The 27,609-nt window shown below is 40.7% G+C and overlaps 3 protein-coding genes across 8 annotated transcripts in view; 1 reads left to right on the plus strand and 2 right to left on the minus strand.

Annotated features, from left to right (window-relative positions):
* Positions 1 to 775: 775 nt before the first annotated feature.
* Positions 776 to 27,005, minus strand: NMRK1 (nicotinamide riboside kinase 1). Of its 6 annotated transcripts, none has more exons than XM_052644854.1 (10): positions 26,912 to 26,962; positions 26,291 to 26,326; positions 21,863 to 21,916; positions 13,982 to 14,072; positions 13,646 to 13,694; positions 8,255 to 8,402; positions 8,105 to 8,176; positions 7,382 to 7,488; positions 5,355 to 5,438; positions 776 to 1,718 (listed from the first exon to the last, which is right to left on the minus strand). In XM_052644854.1, exons 3-10 carry the CDS (start codon positions 21,889 to 21,891, stop codon positions 1,711 to 1,713), a joined length of 588 nt encoding a protein of 195 aa, XP_052500814.1. In that variant the 5' UTR covers positions 21,892 to 21,916; positions 26,291 to 26,326; positions 26,912 to 26,962; the 3' UTR covers positions 776 to 1,710. The 6 variants fall into 6 exon arrangements, with proteins under 6 accessions (XP_052500814.1, XP_052500815.1, XP_052500816.1 ...); XM_052644855.1 differs by having other exon boundaries at positions 26,915 to 26,947; XM_052644856.1 differs by having other exon boundaries at positions 26,729 to 26,937.
* LOC128052330 (actin-related protein 2/3 complex subunit 3) lies at positions 20,015 to 20,670 on the minus strand. Its single transcript, XM_052644859.1, has one exon. The coding sequence runs from the start codon at positions 20,645 to 20,647 to the stop codon at positions 20,111 to 20,113; it is 537 nt and encodes a 178-aa protein (XP_052500819.1). The 5' UTR covers positions 20,648 to 20,670; the 3' UTR covers positions 20,015 to 20,110.
* Positions 27,006 to 27,200: 195 nt separating the features above from the next.
* OSTF1 (osteoclast stimulating factor 1) overlaps positions 27,201 to 27,609 on the plus strand; it is a 55,235-nt gene continuing 54,826 nt past the window's right edge. The window contains exon 1 of the mRNA XM_052645038.1: positions 27,201 to 27,477. Within this exon, the coding sequence (XP_052500998.1) occupies positions 27,444 to 27,477 (34 nt within the window). The 5' untranslated portion in view covers positions 27,201 to 27,443. The remainder of the gene's footprint in view (positions 27,478 to 27,609) is intronic.

Below are 27,609 nucleotides of genomic sequence, written 5' to 3' on the forward strand. Positions count from 1 at the left end.
GTGCTAGACACTGTGCTAGTTAACAGGGGGTATTTGTAATTGAGCCACAGAGGTAGGTCCTGCCTTCAAGGAGCTTGCAGTCTAGCTGGAGAGACAGCCACTGAATGAGTGATTCTGTAAGTGGCAGAGTAATTACAACTGTGACCAGCGCTTTGAAGGAAAAGTAGAGGAACCGAGGGAGCACCTATGAGGGCGGGGTAAGGAGAAGGGAAATCCTTGAGAAGTGGCATCACAAGAGTGAACTGAAGGCAGAATAGGAGTTGGTGGGCTAGTTGGAGGGAGGTTTGCAGAAGTTTGCTCCAAGCCTCAGCAGCAGCACGTGAGGCTGCTGTGACATGGGAAGAGTCCTGGTGAGTTTGAGGAGAGGAGGTTCCAGTGGTTGAGCAGCACAGAGTGATGGGAACTGCAGGCAGAGAGGTGGATCGTGGATGCCCTGGGGGCCATGTTAAGGATTCCAAAACTTATCCTTACTCTCCACTATATCCACACTAAGAACTGTTGGTATCCTCGCCTTACAAAGAGGAAATAAAGACTTTAAAGGGTTTGATCAAAAACATAAAAATTTATTAAGTGAATGAACTGTAATTTTAGCCCAGATTTTTTTTTTTTTTAAATAGTGTATGTGAGCAAAAAAACCCCCTAATCATTACTGAGTGCAAGCTAGTTACAAACTTCTAAGTAATGAGAGCTGATCAGATGAGTCTGTAGAGATTGTTTAAAGTTAATTTAAGAATATATTTTATATTTATGTAAAAACTGTCAGAAATGTTTTTGTAATTTATGTAAAAAATGTCAGAAATCTATTATTAATAAATAAAAAGTTGATCAGTAATTTAAATTCCAGCACTGAATGGGGCGTCAAGAAATTATACAATTATACAGATCACCTGTTTGTGCTTTCCAATGAAAGGTCCCCTGTATTGTATACCACTTAAGTCACTGTGGCTTACTTATGGAATTTTAGACCATTGGTTTGACAAAAACAAAATAAAACATGCACACAAAAATCCTTATTTGTAACAAAGTCTCAATATAAGTGACACAAATGATCCAGCAGTTTTAGATACATATGAGAAACAATTACAGCAGTAACAAGGACAAAACACATACAAAAATGTACCGTTGCAAATTGTTGATTTATTCAATATGATTGCTACTCCTGGTAATCCCATTATTGGCAGGAGGTGGGCATCGGTATGGGATGGTGACAAATATTTTTTAAAAATTAAAAACAGAAAAATATAGAGTAAACCATACGTGAGGTAAATGTTATATGATAACTGATATGATACATGCAACAAATAGAGACACATATGCATACATATATAGACTCATCCACACAAACACACACATCAGTAGATTACACATATACTGGGTTGTGAGCTACATCTTATTTTTCACTTTGGATCCCATTCATAAAAGTTTGAAAATCATTAGTCTAGTGAAATGACTCAGTCTTTGGGAGCTACGCTGTATCTGTGCACTTCTTGGTGTGAGAACAGCATTAGGGTAAATTTCTGTCCATTATCATGGATAGCCACTTACTGTTCCATGTGTTAAGGAAATCATGTGAGGCAGAACAAACGAAACAACAGACTGTCATTGTACCAAAGTGCACAATGTATCTTGGTTATAGTACTTGAACAGATTCCTTTGAATTTTCCAATTCACTCCAGGAAGGTTTCAGTCCATTTCACTTTATGCTGTCACTCACACACCTTGGGAATAATTACAAAAAGAAAAGAAATTAATGAAGAATTCCAACTGTCATTTTATTAAATCTTCACACTAACATCAAGGTGTGTTAAGATTACACAGATTCTGGGACCAGAAATGCTGGTTTTCTGTAAAGAACTAAATTGAGTCCAAATCTCATTCTTTTAATCCTGTGCTAAATTTAAGCCCATTTTCAGATATCCAGTATTATTTGCAATTGGTATAATGATCCCTGACTTCAAGAAATGAAATAATTTGAGAACTAGAAGAATATCACAAAAGGTGGCTGATACAGTACTATTCTTGTTTTGGAATGATTTCCTTGGTTTGAGGAAAGAAGTATTCTTACCTTTTTTAAAAGTAAGGATGCCGAGCTGAATATTTAGTGACTTTGGCTTAGAAAGTCAATGATCAGCCTGCCGCATTCTTATCACACATCTCATGTTAGAAAAGCACACATTTTTTGGTAATCTTTGAAGCATGCAAAATATAAAAATGATTATACTCTTTGACCCAGCAAGTGCTACTTCTGAAAATTTTACATATCTTTCAAGAAGAAAACCAGCAACACACACAGATATTTTACAGTACATTATTTGCCAAGGTAAAAATCTTTTTAACAACACTAAGTATCTAACAGTAGGAAATGGTTCAATAATTTTATGGCAATTATACTATTATTTTATAATTGGAAATTATATTTTAAATTCAACATAGAAATATCCCCCCAAATTCATTTTATTAAATTTTTATTTTGCAATTTTTATCCCTCTGATTTGACATCTTTCTTCTGCAGGAAGATATCAATGTCAGGTCTTATAATTTACTTTTAATGAGCAAAACAGAACTCAACCTTGAATCCTTTAACTGGGAAACTGGGAGAGCTATTTAGTTTTATTGTTTCATTATATAATGGACTCTACAAAGCTTATTCAACATTAAATACTAATTTAAAAATAAAAGTAAACATGGCAATTAACCATGTAAGAGAGAGATTTAAATTCAATCTTTGTTTCTGTTTCATTATTATTGCTTTATCACAATTATGATTCTGTGTTTAGAATAGAAAATTAGTTTATTAGACACTGTAAGAAGCATGAGGTATATTCAACTGAAACATTTGAAGGAGTCCAGAATAGCCTGGTTTAACCTCACTGAGGGTTAAACCAGGCTATGCTAAGGATCCCTCCAGGCTAGCTTTGCCAGGGCACTGTGATTGGAAGAACTGGGAAAGGTGATGGGTTACTATAAATAACACAGTAACTTATTTATACAACTGGAAAAAAAAAAGAAAAAAAAAAAAGAACATAAATCTTGGAGGTAGGAAAAGCTGATATTCCTTGGATTTGATGTCTCTTATAACATTTCTTTCTTTTTTATTTCTTTTAAGCTTTATCCAATATCTCAAACGCAGGCAAGATAGTCTTACGAAGGACTACTTCCTTACAAACCTCTAGGATGTAGGTAAGGAAAGAGGAGGGTGTTACAGACATGGAAATGTACTTTCCTGTGGGTTTTCAGCCTCCGTCAAAACATGCCAGCTTTTCTTGGGTCTTGGACCAGATGGCAAAAGCTGGCGTTCAGTATGCAATCTGCCTGAGCTACATGATCGAGGCTCATTCATTTTTATCAGCAGATACAGCATAAGGCCAAACGTCAGCACGTGACTTGGTCATTAAAGGACAACTGGACCCAAGCCTAGCCATTATTGAGAGAATGGAAAGGTATAGGTGTTCAACCACTGTAAGTATCAACACCCTGTAAGTACCCTATCAAGGTCAGCAAGGGAGCAAACAGCTCTCAGAGAAGTGGCTCTGGCTCAGGTGCTATCATTTACAAAGGCTGAGTCCCTCCCTTCACTCTACATTCTCTGTATCCACTGATGCTGGGGCCTGAGCTTCGTGATGGGGTGGGGGGGGTGGTATGCCTTTCATCAGAGTAACAGATGGCAGGGGTAAGCAGGCATACCTGGCAAGGATTTTAAGTTCCACTTACAGGAAGAAATTTTAGTATGGTCCTGACATTTCTTTAAATAGGTTCATACCTACATGAAGGGCTGATTCTGAAACTGGGAGTGTGTTAGGATCAATGAGCTGCCTGGCTGGGCTCAAACCTCTAGTCAGTTAGGAATTTACTGAGGACACAGGAAATCCAGTTCTTTCTGAGAGATGATGACATTTGCACCAGGGGAGTTGCTTCTCACCAAAAGAGCATGTAATATTCTTCGCTGCCAAAGTGACTCATACTGTCTTCTCCTGAGCCAGCTGATGACTGCATTTTGTATGTTAGCCATGCAAAGTGTTAGCTCAAACAGTGCCGGGGAAAGATCTAGATCTATAGTTTTGTTTTCCCAGCACACTTTGTCTTCCTTCTTCTGGTTTCTACCTCCTACTCTGCCTTCCCTTTGGAGGATTTCTCCCCTTAAACCAGGACACCTTTCCTAAGGTACTCAATTACAAGATGCGTACATGATCCACTTCCAGCCAACCAAAGTAAGCCATCTCCCAGGCATAGTGATTAGCTTAGCAAAAGTCGTGTGACCCAAGCAGGACCAATCAAAATGTTTCCTGGGACTTTTCAGCTGGGATAATACGGAAAATTGATTTAAAAATGTTTAAAGTAAAGAATTTAAAATATATGCAAAACTAGTGAGAATAACATATAGACCCTTCTGTATCCAATACTCAGCTCTGTTTATTAACTCATAGACAATGAAAAAGGATAAAACTGTCTTTTTACTGGGGCTATTGGATTTAGGAGGATGGTGTTGCCAAAATACTTCATGTCTGTTAGTGGAGAGAGACTGACCTCAAAATACACCCAAACAGAAAATGAGAAACTGAGGCAGAACCATGAGGACCCCGTCGGCTCTCCTTAACTCAGTTGAGCCTGAAGCCACTGCCACTCCTGTTTTTTTCTGCTTAAGCCAGATTTAGGAGGATGTCTGTCACTTGCAAAATGTATTATCTGATATGAAAACCTTAAAGAAACATTCAGTAAGTTATTTTAAAAATCTTGTGTTTATTTTGGGAAATAAGTATTTATGAAAAATCTTTGAGGAATAAAGGAGAAAGAGAACTCTATACCTATTAAAACAAGATCATCAGCATTTAATTTCACTCAATTCAAAGAATAATTTCAGTCCTATTGAAATAACAGCCATCTATTAAAAATTTGAACTAAATATCAGACATATCATTAAGAGAGATAACAAAGGGTGAATATTTTCACCCTCAAAAAGTAATCGACTCCCTAGACCCATTAAGAGTCTGATTCTGAACTGTCTTCAAAGCAATGAGGGGATGGATATGATCACTCTTACATTAGCATTCTGGTATACCATTCTTGGGGCTTCCCTGGTGGCTCAGTGGTGAAGAACCCGCCTGCCCATGCAGGAGACCTAGGTTCAATCCCTGGGTCAGGAAGATCCCCAGGAGATGGAAATGGCAAGCCACTCCAATATTCTTGCTTGGGAAATCCCATGGACAGAGGAGTCTGGTGGGCTGCAGTCCATGGGGTCACAACAGAGTCAGATATGATTTGGTGACTAAAATAACAACAACAACATTCATGGGTATGTAATGAAATATTTTTCCTGGTTGCTCCTTCACAATCCACTTCGATTGCACAATACTAACCCTTTTGTTTTGCTAGTTCTTGTATTACATCTTCATATACTTGTGAAAAGAGGTCTTCCTCAGATTTTGTTCCATCTAGATAAACTGAGAAGGGGAAAAAAGAGTAGTTCAAATGCTAACAGGCTTATTAATATGGGATGCTTACTCTGGCATTTGGCATCTCTTGAAGACACCAAAAGTTTAAAGAACCCAGGAACTTAACTTTAAAAGAAATTAATAGCCATTAAAAAGAAAAATATAAAGCTGATACAATAGGTAAGAGATTTGGGTTATTACAGAGAAATTCAAACTAGCTGATGTGAGAATTATAAAAACAAAAAAGACACAGAGTTAAGTGGCATTGTGCATACGTCACTTTAGGAGCACCAAATAGGTGCTTTCTCAAAATAATCATTTAGGGAATAGTTTTCAAACTTATCAGGATAACCTGTGAAGCTTCTTAAACCATGCTGTGTGTGTGTGTCTTTCTGTCTGCTGTTTTGTGTGTGTGTGATTTCTGTCACGTATGTGCTGAATCTGCATTCTCCAGGCCTTGAGATACTTTAAATTGCCATAGTCAGTTTGGTATAAGAAGTAGGTTATAAGAAAATTCTGTAGGTTAAAGGAAGGAAAGAGCCTTCTAGTCTACTACAGAGGTAGGGGGAGGTAGGAGAGAATTTTGCCTGTTAAGAAAAAGATGCTCAGTTTGGAAAGGCTAGAATGTGGGGAGGCATGAACAGTATAGAAATGAGATTTTAGAGCGAGGCTCTGCCTTAGCCTTTGGAGACCTTGAGATCCTTCCTGCCCATTTAGATTTTATCCCAGAGGGCTGGAGACTCTTTGGAAGCATTTAAGCAAGGTAGGCGCATGAGATGGTGGAGGCGGGGGGGACAGGTAGTAGTAAGAAGACATCCCTGCAACCGATGGTCTAGGTCGGAAATAGTGTGACCAAAACGTCATGACAGGCCCTGGGGATGCGGAAGAGGGGTTGGACTGGACTGAAGAAGGGATCGTAAGAGCCTCCAGACCATGGGGAGGTCCCGTGTGCTTTCTGTATTTACCAAACAGGCCATGAAGTCTCTCAGAGTAGGGGCAACTCCCTTTGTTCCGAAAAGATGTGTCTGCTCTGGTTGCTCTGCCTCATCCAAAAGCCTTCTGTCTCCAGCCTCCGGCTTCTTCTCCATGTTGTATTCTGTATCCCAAGGTTCTGACAATTCCTGAGCTGTTGTCCTTGACACCTCAACTACCTGTACCCTCCATATCTATTCTATCATTCAGTTCCTCTGAATACATATGTCCCATATCACACCATACACATCTACCCTTCACAAAGCCACAAGGATCTGACTGAAACAAAAATTTCCTATTTACCATATCCTTGTAATAAACCTTTCTGCAGAGGGCTTCCCACTTTCCTTAGGACAATGACCTTTGGCCTTGTAAGGTACCCTTCCTGTACCACCAACATCACCCGTTGCTTTGTCTTTCTCTACAATTTTTTTGCCAGTGCCCCCTGGCCTTTCCATGCACCATACCCACTGTCTGGGGTGACCTTCTATCCCACCCCTACCTTCGTCCAGTTAAATCTATCATAAAGTGGTTTAAATGTGGCTTCCTTAAGGAAGCCTTCCCCGGTTCCTGAGACTGGGACAGTCCCCCTGAAGCTCACTGTCACAGTACTCAGCATAGTTAGAAAGGACAACTTGAGCAGCAAGTGTGTTTAACATCTGTTTCCCTGATAGAATGTTGGTTCATAAGACTGGAGATCAAGTCTGTCTTATTTCCCTTGATAATACCAGAGCAGTGCCTTGTTCAGGGAATGCATTCAATCAGTATTTGTTGAATGAATGACCATTTAGAAGTTGCTGCACTTTGACAAGAGTCATAGAGAGAGAAACAGAAGCCAGGAGAGCCAATGTGGGAAAGGAGGGCTCTGGCTTAAAATGTCCTTTTACAATCTAACACGTGAGAAAGATGCCTTCTAAAATCTTGTGTACTTTGAGGCAATGACAGTTAAAAGTCTTCCTTGAAGGGAAAAAGACACTCACCAATTTCCCATGAGACATTCTCCATTTCTTTTTTGTGCTTTAGGTACATGGGCCACACGTGGCCATCAAAGTACCCTGGGGCGTCTGGAGGCTTGTAGACTCTTGTACTGTCAAAACATGTAGGAAACTTCATGTTGACAGAAACACAAAACTGGTAAAGTGAAATAATGGTCAGGACCATGGGGAAATCACTCAGAGAAGGGGTAAGACTATACTTTTTAGACCCAATGCCAGTTACAAAGATAACATACGACAGACTTAGTCCTCTAATCTAAACATGAACTTTGTAACTCGCTGACTACCATTCCTAATCATCTTTTCCTCTTCAAGTGGTTTATAAAAGAATTGACAATATTAATATAAATAATGATAGCAATACTGTTATGTTGCAGTAAGCTTTAAACTAATCAGTGCCCTCAATGGCTGTAGCAGAATATAGGCCAATTAACTTAAAATCATAATCAAAATGAAATTGCTCCATATGAAGATTCAGGAAAGATAAGCCAAACAGCTTGTATTCATACAAGGGCCTTTTCTTAGAAAAGTAATTTGCATTACTCCATGTGGGTGGCCATTTATGGAAAAAGGTCTTATTCTTTGTGAAGAGTTGAGGCTTCCCTTGCTTGAAAAATAACATACACATTGTTCAATAATGCTGTTTCGTTGTTTTTCTTAAAGTCTGTCTTTGGAATTACAATCCACAAAGGCATTTTCAAAACTTACCTCCTCCTTCGCTTACATTCTTCATACGGAATTGTCAGAAAATAGCTTCTATTCCATACAGTGTCAAGGGGCCTAAGATAACAGCATATTTAGTGCATATTTAGTTTTTTCCCCATTCATACAGTCATTAATAGAGTGGGGAATGCTTACTTATAATGGAAGAGAAGGAAACCTTCAATAATTAAGATGGGAATTTCCTTAATGCTTTCCTCATGTGTTGATACCAGAGAGTGTGTTGGGTTTTCCATCCAGCAAGAAATGGCAGACATCATTTCCTCCATGTTAAGCGCTTCAAGCACTTCAAACAAACAGACACAAATATGAAATAAATACAACAAAAGTTTTACGCTGTGGCTTTTTATGATGAGGATATCCAGTGACCTATAAACATATAAAATAACACTATTCTATTTTTCCTTCAAAACACCTAATGAACAAACATTTTAGACAAAAAGTATAAACTCTATCATTGATACGGTGGTATGCTTGATATATTTTCATTGTGGGAAAATTTAAACACATACAAAAGTAGAGTGTAGAGTACAATGAACTCCCATGTCCCCACTTACCAACTTTGACAATTATAAACTCATTGCTTTATTTATAACTTCTATTCCCTCTTGACTATATAAATGTGTAACATTTTTGGATGACAAAATATTTATAAAATAGAAAGACAGTGACACACTGGGGAAATTACCTGCCATATACTTGGCAAAGAATGGGTATCCTTAATATATAAAGAGCTCTTACAGGTAAATAAGAGGAGGTAAATCATTAAAATAATTTACAAAGGATACAAATATATAATACTCAAAACTTAAAAATGTGTATACTTTCAGAGCTTACAGTTGTTAATTCTAGAAAAGTACCCTATAAGAGATTCTTAAATTGTGGTACTTCCAGCAGCAGCAGCAGCAGCATAGAACTTATCAGAAATGCAAATTCTCACTCCTACTTCAGAACAACTGAATTGAGCCATATGTATGTAGATATATTAGAGTGGAAGATTTTAAAATTATGAATTAATCCCTTTAATAGATATAGAGCTATTAAGCTTTTCTCTTTGTTCTGGTATTTGTTTTGATTACGTTGCATTTGGTAAATGGTTAAGTTTTCAACTGGCATTAAATTGTTCCTAATACACTCATCTTTTTGATATTTGTGGAATTTGTAGTGATATTGACTTTTTTTGTTTTTCTTTATTTTTTTCTTGATTAGTTTTGATTAACTTTGAGGATCACTAAGATTCATCAATCTGTAGGTTTACATCTTAGGCCAAATTTGAGATGTCTTAGACAATTACTAATTTGAATACTTTTCAGCACCATACTGTTTCTCCTCTCCTTCTAAGGCTCTGATGATACAAATGTTAGATCTTTTGTTATTGCCCCACATTTCTGTTCATTTCTTTTCCGTCTATTTTCTGTCTGCTGTTCAGATTGAGTGTTAATAATTTCTATTGTTTTGTCTTCAAGTTCATTGATTCGTTCCTCTGTCATATTTATACTGCTATTATGCCCATCCAGTGAGTTCTAAAATTTTATATCAGTTTTCAGTTCTAAGATTTCTATTTGGTACTTTTTCACATGTCCTCTTTCTTTACTGAGGTTTCTAATTTTTCACTTGATTCAAGAATGGTTACAGCTGTTCACCGAAGCCTTTTTATGGATGTTATTTAAAATCCTTGTCAGAATTCCAGCATCTGTGTGATTGTGGTGTTGGTATCTGTCTTTTCTCATTCAAATAGAAAGTTGCCTGGTTCTTAGTATGACAAGTGATTTTCAGTCTCATCCTGGAAATTTTGGGTATTATGTTACAAGGCTCTGGAGCCTATTTAATCTTGTTTTTGCAGGCAGTTACTCTGTTCAGGTGTAGTGTGCAGGTCCAGGTTGGGTGGATGTTCAGCTGTCTGCTGAGCATCACCATACTGAGGTGTGGGGATGGCTGTGGAAGGAGAAAGAGGCAAGTAGTAGCATTCAGGTATTGCTTCATTACAGTTCAGTGAGGACAGAAGTTCAGCTCTCCAGTGGGTCCTGCTGACAGTAGTTGACACAACTTGGTTAGGGAAAGTGGAGTGCCACCTCACACCACCTCACACTGCCTTATTCCTTTTTTTTGCTGCCCGTTAGGTATGGAAGTTCAATTTTCTTTTTGGCATTACTGATATGATTCCTATGCTAACATGGAAAGCCAATGGACCCTGCTGTGCTGGTGCTGCTGGTCCAAAAGGCGAGAAATGCACTGCGCCCTGTTAACACCATGAAGGGAAGTTGTTTTTCCTTTTTGTTTGGCTACAGTAAAGTGGGTATTACCAAAATAATTTTCTCTTCTATTAGGGCACTGTTTTTCTATTCCTTTGACTAAAGGGAACAATTTTTTTGAGCTCCAAAATCACTGCAGATGGAAATTAAAAGACACTTGCTCCGTGGAAGAAAAGTTATGACCAACCTAGACAGCATAAAAAGGAGAGACATTACTTTGCCAACAAAGGTCTGTGTAGTCAAAGCAATGTTTTTTCCAGTAGTCATGTATGGATGTGAGATCTGGACAATAAACAAAGCTGAGCACCAAAGAATTGATGCTTTTGAACTGTGGTGTTGGAAAAGACTCTTGAGAGTCCTTTGGGCTGCAAGGAGATCCAACCAGTTCATCCTAAAGGAAATCAGTCCTGAATATTCATTGGAAGGACTGATGCTAAAGCTGAAACTCCAATACGCTGGCCACCTGATGCAAAGAACTGACTCACTGGAAAAGACCCTGATGCTGAGAAAGATTTAAGGTGGGAGGAGAAAGGGATGACAGAGGATAAGATGGTTGGATGGCATCACCAACTCAATGGACATGAGTCTGAGTAAGCTCTGGGAGTTGGTGATGGACAGGGAAGTCTGATGTGCTGCAGTCCATTGGGTCGCAAAGAGTCAGACATGACTGAGCGACAGAAATGAACTGAACTGAAAGGGAACAGAGTTGTTGGGGGTTTTTAGTTATACCTATTGATGGTTCCATGTAGCACACTTCTCTATCATCTTTTTCCAGATATATATGACAGGCAAAAAAAAAAAAAAAAAAAAGTGCCCAGGGAACTCACAGCAATGTCATTCCTCAAGATCCAAAGTCCCTAGTCAATATGCTCTCTTCGTCTTTCACAGTCTTGGTTTGTTGTATTCTATCCAGGGTTTTTAGTTATAAGAGGGAGGAATAGCAAGTAATGGGGCAAGCCATCTTGGGTAGAACAAGAAGTACCATTAGTTTTAATATATTTTCTTTACATTCAGTTAAAAATATTTTCTAATTTTCATTGTGATTTGTTCTTTGACCCATGGGATATAATGAAGTGTCTTGCTTCAGGTAAAATATGATGATGTCTGGGATCTGCTTCAAAATAATACAGAAGGAGAAAGTGAGTGAGGGTATAGATGAAATATAATTGGCCAAGAATTCATCATTTTAAAAGCAGAATGGTGAATTCATGAGAGTTCATTGTACTTTTCTTGCCTCCTTTTGTATCTGCTTAAAAATTTCCATAACAAAAAGTTTATAAAAATCAGAAAAAAACCACTGATTAATTTTCAAACACTTTGGAATTTTATACTTACTCTTTTGCTATTGATTTCTAATTCAGTTCTCTGACTTAGTAGCAGTAGTAGTAGTAATTAGAATATATCTCTATCTTACTTCAATACATTGAAATGTATTAAGACTTAAGAGAATCCCAAGTCTGACAACTTGTTAACATGTTTAGTTGATTTAACTTAATACAGCTACTGATATATTTTATTTAAAGCATCATTTTACACCATCTTCTATTTTTCCACCATCCTTTGATATTTTAGTTCTCTATTTTTTACTTCTTTTATATTTATCAGCTATATTTTAATGATTCCATCTATTTATAAATGTGATAGCTATATACTTTAAAACTATTCTTTTGGTAGTTTTAAAGATTTCAACATTACCTTGACTTACCTTAAACTTGTATATTTACCTAAAGAGCTCAGAATTCTGCTTAAGATAGATTCCTGGAGTTGGGACACTTGAACACATGGCATGAATATTTTAAGGTCTTTGGGACATATGCTCAACCTCCTTTTCAAAAAAGATTGTACCAATTAATATTCACCTATAAGTTATTTTGGAGAAGGCAATGGCAACCCACTCCAGTACTCTTGCCTGGCAAATCCCATGGACGGAGGAGCCTGGTAGGCTGCAGTCCATGGGGCTGCACAGAGTCGGACACAACTGAGTGACTTCACTTTCACTTTTCACTTTCATGCATTGGAGAAGGAAATGGCAACCCACTCCAGTGTTCTTGCCTGGAGAATCCCAGGGACGCGGGAGCCTGGTGGGCTGCCGTCTATGGGGTCACACAGAGTTGGACACGACTGAAGAGACTTAGCAGCAGTGGCAGCAGCAGCCTAAGTTATTTTAATGGGCCTATGCCCATTATTTATGTGGCCTATGCCATTATTAAATAGCACTATTATTAGTGCTTTAAAAATCTATTCATGAGGTAAGTGGGAAAAAATAATCTTAATTCTTTAACTACTTTTGAGGTTGATTTTTTATTGTACATTCATTAATCAAGTAACCTTATGCTTCCTGTGAATAGTTATTCACATTATTGGACAATTTTCATTTGAGATATTACTGTTTTTCTTATTAGTTTGTAAGAACTCATTTAAATTAGGAATAAATCTTTGTCAATTATTGAAAATATTTTTTCCTTGCTTAACTCTTACTTTGTAATAATCTTTCTCACTAACCAATAGAAGAGGGGAAGAGAAGAAAAAAATATACTGGCTCAAGACACAAGAGCAGATAGCCAGTCAAGGATTTTGCCTCTCTTAAAGCTATCATGTTTCTGTAAGAACTGACTACATAACATTTTCCCTTCCAGGTTATCTAAGTTAAAAATAAGGAACATATCTCATGGTTCTTTAAGAGAGCTAGTTTGCATAAGTACACAATGATCTTATTAAAAGTTGATAAGACCATTAAATATGGTTTCCTAGCATGATATTCCTTTATAGGTATAAGTAGATGCTTTTCTGATGGACTTTACCCTATTGGCTTCAAAGCAGTGTTAAAGTGGGCAAGGGGGGTGAAGTGAATCTATCTAAAAAATATTTACTAATCTTTTTTGAGCAGTGACAAGATCCAGTACTTAGGTCACTGGGAAAGTAAGGTCAGGAGACATATAGTCCTAGAGTTTGACCTAGGCAAGATGGGACACAGATGATCGTCTAGGTAGCTGTGTGTGTCCTATGGTGGGATCAGAACAACAGAGACTTATCTTGCCCCACCTTCAAAAGAAAAATCTATTGTTCCAATGTTTTCAGTTTTAACCATAAAACAGGGGAAAGGGTTTCATTTATTTAAAGAGCTGAACATGTACCAGAAGCCCTTACAAAAGCATGCTTAAAGTATAGCAACATATTTAAACTTATTCTGAGACTCTCTTCAGAGATAGCAAAGTTATTTGGGTTTGAAAAAGGAATGAACATTAGCACATGATATTCTCTAAGCTCATCTACTTACCATCATACTGCAGAAATCCATTTTCATCTGTCTCTATCTCAGACTCTGGCTGGAAAAACAATAAAGTGCCCAAAAGAACTTCAGTGCAGAAATAATACAGTCATAGAAGGAAGAGGTGACAAACCTTTAACAAATGCTTTGCTGATGAGGAGAAATAAAATCAAAGATTAGCTCCCATAAGTGTGCCATCTGGTGGATAAGTAACACTATTGCATTGAGCCTGTGTTCACTACAAAAGCTCAATCACTTAGCAAAGGCTTTTGGATGTAATTCAAGTGACATTGCTATTATAACTGTTTCGATTTAAATAAATTATTTGAGAAATTTCATAGATACCTTAAAAAAATCATCCTGAGATATGACACTGCAGTTTGGAAGGTGTTTCTGCAAATTCTTAGCCAGTGTTGTCTTCCCACCATTTGTCACACTGAACCGAAAAAAAAAAAGAAGAATACTGAGAAGGAAGATGCATTAAAAGAACATAAAACATTTAAAACTGACCTTAAAAAAGGATATTTCACACAATATGTAATAATCAAGAAGAATTATTTCCTTTATAGATAATACTTCTTTGTTTGGCAAAACTATAGGCCCAAGTAGGTCTTGAAACAGACAGGAAGGAGCAGAAAGGTAACTAACTGCTGGGCAAGTGAACTGGGTAATATTAAATACTAAGACTTAAATTACAGCTATTGTAGTGGAAGTAGAACGATTTTTTGTCTATGCTGAAACATTTAGAGTTCACATGGCACTCAGAGAAGGTGAGCAGCACATCTTAGTGCAAGTATATGAAACTGTAAATGCTTACTATGATTCTGTCTCAATGTACAGTGAAGAAAAGTGGAGGACTGGCTTATTACAAGCCCACCTATCAAGACTTCTCATCTCCTGTGGGTGCCTCCTTTCCTTCTAATCTTTCTCCACTGGTTGGGCTGGTTAGGAGGTCCATTGTAGCTTACTGCATCCAGTAGTTACTTGTCTCTTCTGGCTGGACTGTGACATCAAGGAGAATGGGGACCCTGACCACCTCCTCCGCGTATGTATCCAGTTTTCTGGTACTCAGAAACATGCATAGTGGGCAGAAAGCACACCTCCTCTCAGTAACTCATATTTTTTTTTAACCTAGGGCTGATGTAACTCTAAAGAGTCTATGGACAGATTCAAGGTTTTTGTGAACTTGAAAAAAATTTACATCTTTATTTTCACTAAATTCTAACAGATTTTTGGCATTTCCTTTCATTATAAATATAAATCAGAAACAACACTATTAACTGTACCTGTGACTTTTTCACCAATTGAAATCACAAATAGTTTCATAACATGTTGCACTTGGGGCAGACATCTTGTAGTAATACCATTGATACTCATTTTTACTTCAACTTTACTGTAGCTTTTAGACTTACCATTGGACAGTGCTATTTAATGAGTTAACAAAGAGGCACGTATATCACAATGCTACAAATTTTGCTTTTAAAAATATTTTTATAACTGTATTAATATCACAGTTGGTTTCCTTTGCATTCCTCTTTTACTTTGTGCACTTAAACCACTACTATAAGAAATCAAAACTTCACCATACCATCGAATGTCTATACTACAAAAAACTCCTGACTGCACATGAATTTGTAAGAACCTGTGCTTATTCCCCAGTAAGATGAACTGTAATATGTTTATAATCAAGAAAGGGAAAAGGATCTAATATTTTTTCATCAAAATTTTTTACTGGATATAATTAAATTATTACCAAAATACCTTATAGCTACGAAGTAAAAGGAACTTGATTCACAATTTTTTTTTTTTGCTGTTGTTTAACCTTTAGTTCAGTTCAGTTCAGTCACTCAGTCGTGTCCGACTCTTTGCGACCCCATGAATCGCAGCACGCCAGGCCTCACTGGCCATCACCAACTCCCGGAGTTCACTCAAACTCATGTCTATCGAGTGGGTGATGCTATCAGCCATCTCAACCTCTGTCATCCCCTTCTCCTCCTGTCCCCAATCCCTCCCAGCATCAGAGTCTTTTCTAATGAGTCAACTCTTTGCATGAGGTGGCCAAAGTACTGGACTTTCAGCTTCAACATTAGTCCTTCCAATGAACACCCAGGACTGATCTCCTTTAGGATGGACTGGTTGGATCTCCTTGCAGTCCAAGGGACTCTCAAGAGTCTTCTCCAACACCACAGTTCAAAAGCATCAATTCTTCTGCGCTCAGCCTTCTTCACAGTCCAACTCTCACATCCATACATGACCACTGGAAAAACTATAGCCTTGACTAGACAGACCTTTGTTGGCAAAGGAATATCTCTGCTTTTCAATATACTATCCAGGTTGGTCATAACTTTCCTTCCAAGGAGTAAGCGTCTTTTAATCTCATGGCTGCAATCACCATCTGCAGTGATTTTGGAGCCCCCAAAAATAAAGTCTGACACTGTTTCCATTGTTTTCCCATCTATTTCCCATGAAGTGACGGGACCGGATGCCATGATCTTAGTTTTCTGAATGTTGAGCTTTAAGCCAACTTTATCACTCTCCTCTTTCACTTTCATCAAGAGGCTTTCTAGTTCCTCTTCACTTTCTGCCATAAGGGTGGTATCATCTGCATATCTGAGGTTATTCATATTTCTCCCAGCAATCTTGATTCCAGCTTGTGCTTTTTCTAGCCCAGTGTTTCTCATGATGTACTCGGCATAGAAGTTAAATAAGCAGGGTGACAATATACAGCCTTGACGTCCTCCTTTTCCTAGTTGGAACCAGTCTGTTGTTCCATGTCCAGTTCTAACTGTTGCTTCCTGACCCGCATATAGGTTTTTCAAGAGGCAGGTCAGGTGGTCTGGTATTCCCATCTGTTTCAGAATTTTCCACAGTTTATTATGATCCAAACAGTCAAAGGCTGTGGCATAGTCAATAAGGCAGAAATAGATGTTTTTCTGGAATTCTCTTGATTTTTCTATGATCCAGCAGATGTTGGCAATTTGATCTTTGGTTCCTCTGCCTTTTCTAAAACCAGCTTGAAAATCTGGACAGTTCACGGTTCATGTATTGCTGAAGCCTGGCTTGGAGAATTTTGAGCATTACTTTACTAGTGTGTGAGATGAGTGCAACTGTGTGGTAGTTTGGGCATTCTTTGCCATTGCCTTTCTTTGGGATTGGAATGAAAACTGACCTTTTCCAGTCCTGTGGCCACTGCTGCGTTTTCCAAATTTGCTGGCATATTGAGTTTAACCTTAGTCTACACAATTGGGTTGGATATAGGCAATCTCCTTAAAAATGGAAAAACGGGGACTTCTTTGTTAGTCCAGTGCCCAGGGCTCCAAGTTTCCAATGCAGGGGGCCTCGATTCGATCCCTGGTTGGGGAACTAAAGATCCCACATGCCATGTGGCAGGCCAAAAACTAAGCAAAATGTGAAAAAAAGGTAAAGTGAGAGGGTGGGTTTACCCTATGTATTGAGTAAATGCTGTTGTGAGAATTTTTTCTCCCTCTAACAAAAATGTCTGTAATCCATATTGAATGCCCCTAATTTAGTTACTGAATTTTGGTTTAAAATACATAGTAAACAAGGGTAACTTTATTACAGTATGAGTGATCTGGCTTGAAAATGTATTATTTTCTAGACCTACCTCTTTAGTTAAGATCACGTAGGTGAGCTAACAGATTGCTTTTCACTGACTTAGCTGGAGCCAATGAAAAACAAGCACCTCATTTTTTTTAGAATCAGAGGAGATGGACAAGCTAGAAGGCAGTCCAGGTCAGAGAGATGTGGTGGCCGTGTGGGGGAGGGGGAGGAGGGGAAGAATTTAACCCGTCTGAGCCTAGAACCTATAATTAGTCTGCAACCATCCTGGTGAGCTGACACCTTAAGACTCACCTCTTCTCCTTCAGCATGCTCATAACCACTGTGTACCAGCAGGCTCACAGCCTCCTTTGTGTGCTCTCCAACCACAGGGCCAGACTGTCCAGATGGAGCAGATTCCATCCTGGGATATGGGTAAGGAAATGGGTATACTTGGGCCCACTTCCTCCTTTGTTCACAAAACCCAAATAAATGCACAACTTCTAGTCCATTTTTCTAATGTGACAAAAATTTTTAGTCCATTTTTCATGTGACAGGTAACAAGAAAAGTCACTGTATTTGGAATATAGTATCTGGCTAGGGAAATGGCAACCCTCTCTAGTATTCTTGCCTCGAAAATCCCATGGACAGAGGAACCTGCTGGGCTACAGTCAATGGAGTCACAAGAATTGGAAATGACTTAGCGACCACCACCACCACTATCTGGCTAAGGAGGAATTAAAAAAAGCTGTCTGTAATTACTCCAACAAGTGGAGAATCCCTCCTTCAACAGATAAAATTAAAATTCCCATTGTCCAGTTTAGGAACTAAGGGTTGAAAAGTTGTATGTTCATAAAAACTTGCCCAAGGTAACAACTGGAGATGAGATACAAAGTCCAATTCTAACACCCAGTTTACATTTTTTAATATCAAGGAACTTTGTGAGAATCTGATGAAGGTTATAAAACCTTTCCCTAGAAAAATTAATATCTTCACACAAGCATTAAGTTGCACAAGGTTCATGGATGCCCCTCGAATTCTTCAGAAACTTCATTATTCCTTGCAGTCTCAAGTGAATAATTAGTTCAGTTCAGTCGCTCAGTCATGTCCGACTCTTTGCAACCCCACAAACCGCAGCACGCCAGGCCTCCCTGTCCATCACCAACTCCCAGAGTTTACCCAAATTCATGTCCACTGAGTCGGTGATGCCATCCAGCCATCTCATCCTGTATCGTCCCCTTCTCCTCCTTCCTTCAATCTTTCCCAACATCAGGGTCTTTTCAAATGAGTCAGCTCTTTGCATCAGGTCGCCAAAATATTGGGAGGAAGGAAGTGAGGCCTTCCAAAGAACACCAAAGACTGATTTCCTTTAGGATGGACTGGTTGGATCTCCTTGCTGTCCGAGGGACTTTCAAGAGTCCTCCAACAACACAGTTCAAAAGCATCAATTCTTCAGCGCTCAGCTTTCTTTATAGTCCAACTCTTACATCCATACACGACTTCTGGAAAAACCATAACCTTGACTTGACGGACCTTCGTTGATAAAGTGATGTCTCTGCTTTTTAATATGCTGTCTAGGTTGGTCATAACTTTCCTTGCAAGGAGCAAGCATCTTTTAATTTCATGGCTGCAATCACCATGTGCAGTGATTTTGGAGCCCCCCAAAATAAAGTCTGACACTGTTTCCCCATCTATTTGCATGAAGTGATGGGACCAGATGCCATGATCTTCGTTTTCTGAATGTTGAGCTTTAAGCCAACTTTTTCACTCTTTCCCTTTCATCAAGAGGCTTTTTGTTCCTCTTCACTTTCTGCCATAAGGGTGGTGTCATCTGCATATCTGAGGTCATTGATATTTTTCCCGGCAATCTTGATTCCAGCTTGTGCTTCTTCCAGCCCAGCGTTTCTCATGATGTAGTCTGCATAGAAGTTAAATAAGCAGGGTGACAATATACAGCCTTGATGTACTCCTTTTCCTATTTGGAACCAGTTTGTTGTTCCATGTCTGGTTCTAACTGTTGCTTCCTGACCTGCATACAGGTTTCTCAAGAGGCAGGTCTGGTAATTAGTTCACAGGGCAGCAAATTTTAAGTACAAGAGAGATACAGCACAGTGCATTTGGAGGAAGGCAGGCAGGAACTGCAGCTGAGTCTGGCAAGGGCTTTGCAGAAGCAGCAGCAGCAGTAACACAAAATCCTGGCCCATGCTGAGGAAGAAGCATCAAAAACAGGCTTTCTTAAGGAGTAATGCACATGACAAGAAAGCGTGACCCAGATTTCCACACGGAGGGCTGGAATACTGAGATGCGGGGCATTTATTCGCCCGTATGCGGAATGAAGGTTGGACTGGATCCTGTAGTGGATCTGGTAGTGGCCTCCCTGGGCTCCCCCTCCTGCCATCCTGTTTCCAAGGTCTGGTTTGGAGTGACCTGCTCTCAACTTCAGAGCAGGGCCCCACTGGCCTAAACCAATCAAGGCAGTCCCCTTGCTTTTGCCTTCGACTGTGACTGTGGGTATGTGACACAGCTGGTCAAGTCTAAGAGACCCTTGGCCTGAGGGAAGCAGAGTCCCTGCCCTAGTGCTAGGCTTAGAAGCAGCACGAGGTCCCAGGAACTGCTGGTGGTCTCCTGTGGCCAGATAATGGAGCCAACTTTATTATTATTTTTTTTTGTTAGAAATTTCTTTATTATTGTTTATTAAGCACCAGCTTAATACTGCAGACATTTCAAATCACCAGGCAACAACTCATTCTTCCCCACCCATCCCACCCCAAATTCTTGATAAAGAGCTCTTCAAGTAAAGACACACGCTCTTCTCTCCTCTGTATAAAACTTTATGAAATAAAGGCAAAGAACTGTGTACATCTTGCTGTGAATGCTGCCCACAGCTGTGCAGCCAGGGTCCACCTGAGGCTGGCTTTATTGTCCAGGTCCTGAAAGACTCTTGTTCATGAACTGTCTCTTCACAAAGCAAGTCCACCACTTGCTGGGTTTATCATTCTGAGGGTCAAAAACTTTCTCACAAAGTCTCAGTCCAGTCTCTTGCCTCAGCTGTTGTAAGTAGGCCCTCATCACCTCATCTTCCTGTTTGTTCGCAGGTTTGGCGTAAATGGCATTCAGTGGAAAACCAGGCTCTCCAGGAATGGGAAAATTAGTGATTCCCAGTGTATACATTTCTTTCTCGCCTTGGCTTTTAGAATTGCACTTTTGGAGTTTCTTTAGACACTCAGAAATGTAGAGAGTTATATATATCAAGGTCCTATCGGCTTCATTCTTAATTTCATAGTTTTTGAAGAAGACATTGGCCTTAAAGTAATAGATAGCTTCATCCACAATATCGGTATCTTTTGTTTCTCTAGGGGCAGGTCCTTTGAACTGACTTCTGATAGGCAATAGTGCCATGTTTCCAATGAGTTTGGTGTCTGGGTCCATGAGGGAAGAGTGGTAAGCCGGCATTTTGGAGGCTCCCGGGTCTCAACCCCAACGAAGAGCTGGAGCCAACTTTAGATGAATTCAAAAGGAGGAAGACACAGAGAGAAATGGAGTCTCTGGTGACACCCCTAAGCTCCTACATCAAATCTTTCCTGTACCCTGCCTGCCCCTGACGCTAATACATTTTATTATTTTGGATGGTCCTCATATATCCAGAAATTCAGACTCCATTTTAAATAATTGGGAACCACAGGATATTGTTCATCAGGTGAGAGAATAATTTAAAAATTTTGTATAAAGATTGAATTGGTAGAGGTATGTAGGAAAGATGAAGAGGAGGAGACTGGAATCAGGGAATATAAGGGCTTGAATTAGGATGGTGGCAATGAGCATGGAAAGCAAGGGATGGAGAAGAGAAGCCAAGGCAGAGAAAACCTGAACTTCGTTCTAATTAGATGGGAGCAAGTCAAGGCAAAGTTCCGGCATTTAATTCACGCAATTTTACTTCTAACTGATGACTCACTATAGTAATGTAATACAATAATACGATGATCTCGCCCAAATTACAAAATTTAATTTCAATAGTCTTAACTATTTTTTTAACTAGACTACACATAACATGAAAGTACTCAGAAGAAAGATGAATATAATGCACTAGCAAAACAAACAACGTCCTCTTGAGTTGCTGTAGTTTTATTTGAATGCCCACTTCTGGTTACATGGGTAAGGGTGACCATATAATTTAGGACACTTCTAAGAGGAAGAGGGGTAAATGATTAATAATCATGCCACGGCAATAAGGACTACTTCAAGATAAAAATGTATGGGGAAAAAGGAGTAGAGGTGAGGTGGTTCCTCATTCCACATGTCCAAAACTGAGCATAACTGGAAAGAAACAATAGATTTTCTAGGTCACCGCGGAGGAGCAGCCATGTGGAGAATGATATATCACCCCAAACCAAAGTAGCATCTGATGAGGCCTTGCCGCTGGTGTCAGCTTCAGAAAATAAAGTCAGGCAGGTAAACCTTGTGTACTGACTCTCTTGTTTCTGTTTACAGGAAACTCTCCCATTTCTTGGCATCTACGTAGCCAATACTTAACTGTTTTAAATTCAACAGTGGCTTGCTCTCTTTTCTCTTTCCTTTTCACTGCTGCTTCTTCTCCCACCCCATCCACATGGCAACACTCTTTGGACATCCTGAGTATCTTGACCAGCTATTGGTAGCAAAATTACTCACCCACTGATTCCAATGACAAATGTTTTCATAATTAGCTTTGAAAATCACGTCTTCCTAAAATTTAAAAAAAAAAAAAGGATATCACTTAGGTGTCCAAAAACACAAAAGAGAGTCCTAAATTAGGAGGGCCAGCTGAAGGAGAAGATGCTACTGAACTCTGGGTTACCCACCTTGGATTACCCACATTCCATGGGAGAGCTTCAAACAGTACTAGCTTCTCTCTGCCATACTCTCGTGCTAAGCGCCAACGGCAGGTAGTACTCAGGGCCTGACAGCCAAGTCAAGAGAACTAAAAGGGCCCCCATGGCCCAGCACACATCCCTGAGGGTCTGTTTTCAAGGGCAGGGAAGAGCTGCAGAGACATGGGGCATATTACAGTTTCATGCTCCCCTCAGGCAGATGACTTGTCACCTACATGACTGAATCACCCAAGAATGACCCAGTAACCCCAAGGCAAGGAGTTGGCTGAGATGGCCTCTTTTTCCTTCTGACATGGGGACAAAGTCACTGCTGGCCAGAGGCTGGAGGGTGCTCCAGGCAATTAAAGGGTGCTCCCATTAAGGGTGCTATTTCCTCACTATAGGGCCAGGGTAGAAAAACTTTTAGTAACGGGCCAGCGAGTAAATCTTTGAGACTTTGTGGGCCAGGAGGCAAAGTCAGGGTTATTATGTAAGAACTTATAAGAGAGAAACCATTTCCACAAACTTTTTGACAGAAGCCGAAACAAAAGATAGCATACTCAAAAGCAGAGACATTACTTTGCCGACTAAGGTCCATCTAGTCAAGACTATGGTTTTTCCTGTGGTTATGTATGGATGTGAGAGTTGGATTGTGAAGAAGGCTGAGTGCTGAAGAATTGATGCTTTTGAACTGTGGTGTTGGAGAAGACTCTTGAGAGTCCCTTGGACTGCAAGGAGATCCAACCAGTCCATTCTGAAGGAGATCAGCCCTGGGATTTCTTTGGAAGGAATGATGCTAACGCTGAAACTCCAGTATTTTGGCCATCTCATGCGAAGAGTTGACTCATTGGAAAAGACTGACGCTGGGAGGGATTGGGGGCAGGAGGAGAAGGGGCCAACAGAGGATGAGATGGCTGGATGGCATCACTGACTCAATGGACGTGAGTCCGAGTGAACTCCGGGAGTTGGTGATGGACAGGGAGGCCTGGTGTGCTGCGATTCATGGGGTCGCAGAGTCGGACACGACTGAGCGACTGAACTGAACTGAACTGAACTGAAAACATAATAATTGAGTACTTTTTTTTGTAATGCATGTCTACAAATGAGAATGGGATTCCTTTTTTATTAGGATAACATTTCCCTTACTGAATTTCAGAATGAGTGTTTCCTATTACAAAATGTTACAAGTGTTCAGGCACTGGGCTGGGTTTTAGCTGCAGGCCGCTGCTGGCTGACCCCTGGTCTGGAGGTGGAGGGCAGTTTAATGCATGGCCCCCTAAGCTTTACCAAAGTACTCTTGCGGATATTCTAAGGACCACTGTCATCTCTTTAAGTGAGAAGATGAAGCCCAGCAGCAGGAAACCTTAGCACAGTGCTTCTAGAAGGTTGTCTCTGACTGATGCTGCTCTTTATTCCTGACTGTTCTAGCGGAATGATTAGGAACCTAAGCTGTGTCACCCTGGGTACATGGTGTCTAGTCTTGGCTGCCCTCCCAGTTCCTACCCTGACCTGTGTCCAGACTCCCTCTGTGGGGATAGTAGGGAGAGCAATCTGGTAGAAAGAGGGATGGTGTTCCTTGGCTTTTCTTCAGCTTTTCTGGAACACAGTTGGCCCTTGGTGTCTGAGGGCTCCCCATTTGCAGATTCAACCAACACTGGTTTGAAAGTATTTAGGGGAAAAAAAAATTAGGAAGTTCCAAAGAGCAAAACTTGCATTTGCTGCACCAGCAAATATTTACATAGCATTTGCATTGAATTTACAATTATTTCCACAGGATGTCCATTGTATTAGGGATTACATGTCTAGAAATTATTCAAAGCACGTGAGAGGATGTGCACAAGTTAAGTGCAAATACTTTGCCATTTAATATAAGGGACTTGGGCATCTGCAGATTTTGGCATTCCTGGGTTGGTGGGTATTGTTCTGGAACCAATCCCTACCACCCTTGATACTGAGGAACAACGGGTATTCCAAATTGAGTGCAATTGGGTAAGGTGAGGTTCCAATTTAATTTACTAGCCTGTGTGAGACAAGAATGTGACTGTGACAGAAATAAAATAATACATCAGGTTGGACATCTGAGTTTTACTGGGAGTTGCATAATATTGAATATATTTATACCCATTCAAATTGCCAAAGTGTATCAAGGAACAATTACATATAATGAGTATTATAAAATAAATTTTTACATTGTAATTTTTCTGCTTTTGAATTATATTTTACCCTATTCTTATTTTCAATATGTCAGTGCTAGCCTGCCAACTATCCTTTTTTAGGATGGGAAAGGCTGCCCTTTATCCTGAGATGGTAGCTTTCTTAACATCTTAACATCCTGCACTTTTAAAACATGTCCTTTTTCCTACAAACTTATGTTGGCAGTAAGTAATAGTAGATTCATGTCCTTAATTAGCAAAATAAGAACAAAAAAATTCATAGACTTTGTTGTTCCTTGTTTCCAGCGCACCTATTTTTGGATAATTTATCACAGCCTAAATTCTCAAGCCTGGAGAGATACAATCTTAAGAGATCACATGGTCCACACTCCTTCATTCTGCACAAGTTGAAAATAGCCCAGGCAATGGAGTGACTTGTTCAAGATCACACATACAGTACATGGAAAACTAGAGGGAATTCCCTGGTACTCCATGGTTTAGAACTCAGCACTTTCATTGCTGGATCCAGAGTTGGATCCTGGTCAGAGAACTAAGATCCTGCAAGCCACACGGTACAGCCAAAGAACAAAACTAGAAACAAACCTAAACCAAATGAGTCAACTTCTAATCATCTTTCAAAGCTGCTAAAAAGCACTTTACTACCAGGAGCAGAGAAAGGATGGTGTACATGCGCTGCCTTAATTGTGAGGCTCTTCTGTATAACAGATGTTATTTTGATTGATTTATTATTGGTGGGATATTTTCTGTGCCCCAACTGGAAAAATCATAGCTTTGACTAGACAGACCTTTGTTGGCAAAGTAATGTCTCTGCTTTTTAATATGCTGTCTAGGTTTGTCATAGCTTTTCTTCCAAGCAGCAAGCATCTTTTAATTTCATGGCTGAAGTAATTGTCTGTAGCGATTTTAAAGCCCAAGAAAATAAAAAAAAATAAAGTCTGTCACTGTTTCCATTTTTTCCCATCTATTTGCCATGAAGTGATAGGACCAGATGCCTTGATCTTAGTTTTTTAAATAGTTTTAAGTCAGCTTTTTCAGTCTCCTCTTTCACCTCCATCAAGAGGCTCTTTAGCTCCTTTTCATTTTCTGTCATTAAAAGCTGTAGATATTTCCCCTGGCAATCTTGACTCCAGCTTGTGAGTCATCTAGCACAGCATTTCTTATGATGTAGTCTGCATATAAGTTCCATAAGCAGGGTGGCAATATACAGCCTTGATGGACTCCTTTCCCAATTTGAACCAGTTCTGTTGTTCCAGGTCCGGTTCTAACTGTTGCTTCTTGACCTGCATACAGGTTTCTCAGAAGGCAAGTAATGTGGTCTGGTATTTCCATCTGTATATTTAAATTATTTCACTACTAAACAGTACATTTTGGATACTAAACTGCAAAACAGTCACAGGTGGCATGTGTAGAATCAGCAGATTATAAGAAAGCTAGCAACTCCCTAGTAGGAATGGATGATGACAAAACTAAAAAGGTTTTTCAATCAGTTTCAACACCAGCCTGGTTTTTCTAGAAGAGTGAAATGTTTCAGGACTTCTCACTCAATTTATTTTCTTCAACATTTTGATTACTTTCTATGTGACAGGGAAGTCTTTTTCTACTATTTTTTTTTTAAACTTTGCTCCCTTTTGGTAAACACCAAGGCTTGCCTGTCCGAATACACAACCCTTGCCCCTTTGTCTTGTAATCACTGTTTCACTTAATTCCTAGTAGACTTCGAAGCTTCATTTTAGGTAGACTCTCATGCAAAGTTTTTTCTTCTCAATTTTTATCTCCCCCCCTCAATACAAGTGATTTATCATATTGCCTATACTATTCTAAATTTTCACCCGCTGCGTTTCTTGTCTGTTCTAGCCCCTGCCTCCCAGTGGAGATTCAACCTGCTAGGTCTGGGGTGGGCAAACTTGCTCTGCTAAGTTCTAGACCGTAAATGTTTTGGGTTTCGTGGGCAGCTGCTCAACTCTGCTGTTAGGAAGTGAAAGTGGCCGCAGGCAATACAGAAGCAAATGAGCGTGGCTGTGTTCTAATAAACTTTACGGACATTGAAATTTGAATTTCATATAATTCCCACGTACCACAAACTCTACTTCTTTTGATTTCTTTTAATCCATCTAAAAAAAAAAAGTGAAAATCATTCTTAGGCTATACAGTAACAGGCAACAACGAGGGCCTCCGTCAGTCACTCTCAACGCTAAAGGAGGAAGATTGCCTCCTCCGATAGGGATCAAGACCTCACCCCTACCCCAGTGACTTCTCCCCAAAACCTGTATGGTCTCCAGAAGACCGACTCCCATTTTAAGGATTATTAGGGGGCGTGAGAGTAGTACCCCATCAGGACAACACTTTCTCCTGGGCAGGGCACTTATCAGTCCATTTAGGGTGGTAGATATCCTAACAGAGCTTGCAAGACACGGCCAGGCTCAGGCTCCAGCGCAGGAACACTCTGGGAACACCTCCAGGCCCCAGCGAGTCTGCGTGGCGGGGAGCGGCGGAATCCGGCAGGTACTACTCACCGGGCGCTAGTTCGTTCGACTGCTCCCGAGCAAAGCGGCACAGGCGATCGCTACGCGCGCGCCTGTCACTAACCCGCCGCAACGCCTGAAGCTCGTTAACCAAGAGGCGCACAGCCTCTTTCCCCGCTCCCCTTCCGGGTCAGAGGCTGCCCAGGGTAGAGAAGGCCAACCTAGGTTCCATACCACCTGGAGCGGACGCGGCAGCAGGCTCTAGCCGGCGTTGGGCGGGGCGGGCCTCCGGCGTGCGTGGCCCCGCGCCTGCGCGCGCGATCCTGCCCTGTCCGGCCCTTTCCCGACCAGGGTGCGCGCGGCCAGGCCGGCCCCGGCGCGAGCCTGCGGCTTCCCGGTCCGGCTCCGCCTGGTTCTGCCTCCGGGCGCGCCGCCGTGCGCGCCGCCCGCGCTCCTGCCGCGGCGGAGAGGGCAGCCGGGGAGCCAATTAGCACGCGGCTAGGCGGCGGCCACTTCCTCGTCTGCGGGGCCGCGCGCTCCGGACAGCTCGGTCGGCCACGGGGCGGGGCGGGGCGGGGCGGGGCACTTCGCTGAGCCGCCTTGCCTGCCTTGGTTTGTCCGGCTGCCGAGAGTAGACACAGGTCCCTGAAGGCGCACCGCTGCAAAGCAGACAAAAAGAAACTGAGGCGCTCAGAGTGTCGGCTGGAGGCAAGTTTGGTTGACTTTCCGTGCGTGGTATTCAGAATCAGCCGCTCCAGGAAGAGAGATGTCGAAGCCGCCACCCAAACCAGTCAAACCAGGTAAGGGAGGTGCTCGGGGGATCCCGGGCCGGCAGCGGTGCCCCGCGCTCCCTCTGCCCCCTTGGCAGGGCAGGTCAGGCACGTACCCGGCCCGAGCCTCGCTTTCGCGATCCACGCACCAGGGTGGGATTT

The sequence above is a fragment of the Budorcas taxicolor genome, chromosome 8 (assembly GCF_023091745.1).
Source record: "Budorcas taxicolor isolate Tak-1 chromosome 8, Takin1.1, whole genome shotgun sequence".
Taxonomy (NCBI): Eukaryota; Metazoa; Chordata; class Mammalia; order Artiodactyla; family Bovidae; genus Budorcas; species Budorcas taxicolor.